Here is a 3,326-nt window from a genome sequence, read left to right on the forward strand (position 1 = left end):
CTGTTTTCTGAGAGCCAGAGTGCCATATACCTCACTAAGGATCAGATGCTCCATGAGAGAACAAAGCACAGTGATGTCAAATACCATTATGTTAGGGACATTGTTGAGCAAGGTAAACTAAAAGGTATGCAAGATTACTACTCATGATAATCCTGCTGATATGTTGACAAAGTCAGTTCCTGTTGCTAAGTTTAAGCTTTGCTCAGACTTAGTTGATATAACACATTAGCCCTAGTGGTTGTTTGGCGCCAAAAGTGTTTTCTTTGTTGTGCAGGGAGAAGGTTCTCATTCATGCTATAAGATGGAATTTTTCTCAAGGTGAAGTTTGTTATGTTATGATCCAAATTCAAGTATAACATAAATGCTAACTTCTGACAAGTGAGCGGAGCGAGACCCGTCGTCTGTAGGCTTGGGCCGAAGTGGAGATCAGTATTGACCTAGGTCACCTGTGTTATATATATGCTTTGTAAGTCACCGTACGAGATAAGTTGATCAATTGTAGATCCCGGCGCTTGCAACCTCCCTCGATATAGTGAAGATTTGCTGGCTGACGCCCGTTACCCTCCCCCCTCGTGTTGGATATGTTTTCCATGTTAAAATCACGTGTCTCTCGTGTTGATTTCTTTATCGTGTTCGATTGCGTATCTCTAATGACCACCTACGGTCCATTGGTTTAAGAAATAATATAATAATTTTCATAATGATCAGTGAGGCCACGTACAAACGAACAGACGGCCCTTACACTGAAGAACACAACGGATGGGTGCAGCACACGCACTGCATCTGCACATCCAAATTACACACAAAAAGAAAAATCACGATACCTAATCAAACGATCGAGGCAGCATTCGCGCGCGTGCATGCAGGAGCTCCGGGCGGCCGGCCGATCGATCGATCCTGCGCGCCCACCGCACGAGCCATGCGTGCATGCATGCATGCAAGCCCGGGGTAACCGGAGGATAAATTATTTAATTAGTACTCGACGCCGGCGGACGGAAGGTCGTCGATCAGAAGTCGCCGGCGGCGGGTTTGGCTTTCCCCCCCTTGGCGCCCTCGCCCTCGGCGGTGTTCATGCTGAAGCTGTTGAGACTGCGGCCGCCGGCGCCGTTCATGGAGAAGCTGTTCTCCTGCACGCCCGCGGCAGCTTCCACCGGAGCCGCGGTGTGGCTCAGCAGCAGGAGCCCCAGCAGGGCCAGGCCGAGCAGGGTCATGCGCAGCTCGTTGTTCCTTGCGCCCGCCATTGATGCCTTTGCAAGATTGAGAGATTGCGCGGATGGAGGTGGGTTTATGTGCTTATTGCGGTGGATTATTCGCGAGCTCTGGTGGTGGGTGGAGGAAGGAGGCGCTGTTCTTGAGGATTTATAGTGGGAGGAGAGGGAGAGAGGGGTGGTGGGGAGTGGGTTCAGGAGAACGTCTCGTGTTCTTGCGGTTCTGCTTAAGTGTAGGCAAATGGCGTGGATCCACAATTCCTAATGTTGAAGCCATTGGAACGCCTATTAGCATGGGACCTTCTGTTCGTATGCGTCATGCATGCGGTGCGTTTTAAACTTTGCTCGGTCCCGTAATCCATATCTGCGAGAAACGAAAGGAGAAATGGTTTTTAAATTATAGCGCATTTTTTACCCTAAAAAAATACAGGGCATTTAATTATTATTTAACTATTAGAAAATACACTGTGTTCCAAAATACCCGAATTTTAGGCTTATTCTAAGTTAAAGGTCTTCAAATTTGATTATGCCTATGGATAATTCATCTGCAACATCAAATTAGTCTCATTAGATTTATCATAAAGTATAACTATAAAAATTCATCATGAAGTATATTTTCATGCTATATACGGTTGATGTTGTATATGTTGATATATTTATTATAGATTTGGTCAAACTTAAAGATGTTTGATTTAAGATAAATGTAAAACTTAAAATATTATGAAATGGAGGGAGTATGAAATAGTTTAGGTATGCTTCACCACACGTGGAAACATTAACTTTTTTTGATATGGATTAATGGTTGAGATTAAAACATGCCCCCTATATATACGTTGCCTGGGCGCAGCAAGAGCTATCTCTCGCTTGAGGCATGTACAGTAATGAGCGGCCCAATGGTGAACACTTCAAATAAAAAAGAAGAAAAAGGGAGAAGCCAGGGATTGAACCAGTAGCTCAACGTAGGAGTTGACATGAAAAAGTAGGGCGCGGCCAACTAAAGGCAAAAGAGCCGGTTATTCCACTGGTTTTCCAGGTGTTTTCTGTTTTTGTTTTTCAATATTTTTCACCGGATTTCTCTGTTTTTACTGGGCCTTATATTTTCTTTACTTCTCTTTGTTTTCCTTTGGTATTCTTTGTTTGTTTCTAAATTTTCTCGGCCTGTTTCTAAATGTTCTTTCTAGTTTTTATTGGCTTTTGTTTTTTCTTGGTTTTCACTATCTTTTCATACACATTTTTTATATATATCTAATGTATTTTTCTAATACACAATTAATAATTTTAAAGTATAAGATTAACATTTTTTTAATATTCAGTTAACATTTTTATGTACACATTTAATATTTTTAAATGTTTGATTAACATTTTCTAAGGGCATCTCCAATGCCGACCCTCAAACCGTCCGCATACGTCTGGACCACACTGTCCGGATGTGTTGCACCATTCAATGCGGGCATGTATCCGTCCGCAGAGCGGCCGGACGTAATTTCTCCCGCAAACCGAAGACAAACATGGGGTGGGGACCTTGTGGGCATCCGGACAGCACCCACGCCCGCGTCTAACCACACTGGCCCACCCAAAAACCCCTCCTCCTTCACCCGCGCATGTTCTCTCCCGGCGCAAGCTGCCAGCATTGCTGCCGCGTAGAGCGGCCGCTCCATGTTGAAAACTGTTCAATGCAAACGCGACCTCTCACCGCCTCCGGCATTGAAGCGGTGCGCCGGCCGAGGCCGCCACCCGCTGCATGCCCGGCAGAACACGCCTCCTCTATGCATTCAAACACGTGTGGAAGCTTAGAAACCTACTCCTGCCACACGTTCGTTCACGAGCCGGCCGACATTTGATACGTCTCTGACGTATCTATAATTTTTTAGTGTTCCATGCTATTATATTATCCATCTTGGATGTTTTATATGCTATTTTATATTATTTTTGGGATTAACCTATTAACCTAGAGCCCAGTGCCATTTTCTGTTTTTCTTTGTTTTTGAGTTTTACAGAAAAGGAATACCAAACGGAGTCCAAATGACCTGAAAATTTATGGTGATTTTTTATGGACCAGAAGAAGCCCCTGAAGCAAAAGAGTTGGGCCAGAAGAGTCCCGAGGCCACCACAATGATG

At 44.3% G+C, this 3,326-nt stretch overlaps 1 protein-coding gene across 1 annotated transcript; it reads right to left on the reverse strand.

The window, feature by feature from the left end:
- Positions 1-672: 672 nt before the first annotated feature.
- Positions 673-1,322, reverse strand: LOC119281978. The gene has a single exon (XM_037562359.1). It carries the CDS (start codon positions 1,239-1,241, stop codon positions 1,008-1,010), a length of 234 nt encoding a protein of 77 aa, XP_037418256.1. The 5' UTR covers positions 1,242-1,322; the 3' UTR covers positions 673-1,007.
- Positions 1,323-3,326: the final 2,004 nt, after the last annotated feature.

This window comes from Triticum dicoccoides, chromosome 3B (genome assembly GCF_002162155.2).
Source record: "Triticum dicoccoides isolate Atlit2015 ecotype Zavitan chromosome 3B, WEW_v2.0, whole genome shotgun sequence".
Taxonomy (NCBI): domain Eukaryota; kingdom Viridiplantae; phylum Streptophyta; class Magnoliopsida; order Poales; family Poaceae; genus Triticum; species Triticum dicoccoides.

What these genes read in the sequence shown, in the direction of transcription:
- LOC119281978 (XM_037562359.1), bottom strand. Translation starts at nt 1,241, where the DNA reads ATGGCGGGCGCAAGGAACAACGAGCTGCGCATGACCCTGCTCGGCCTG.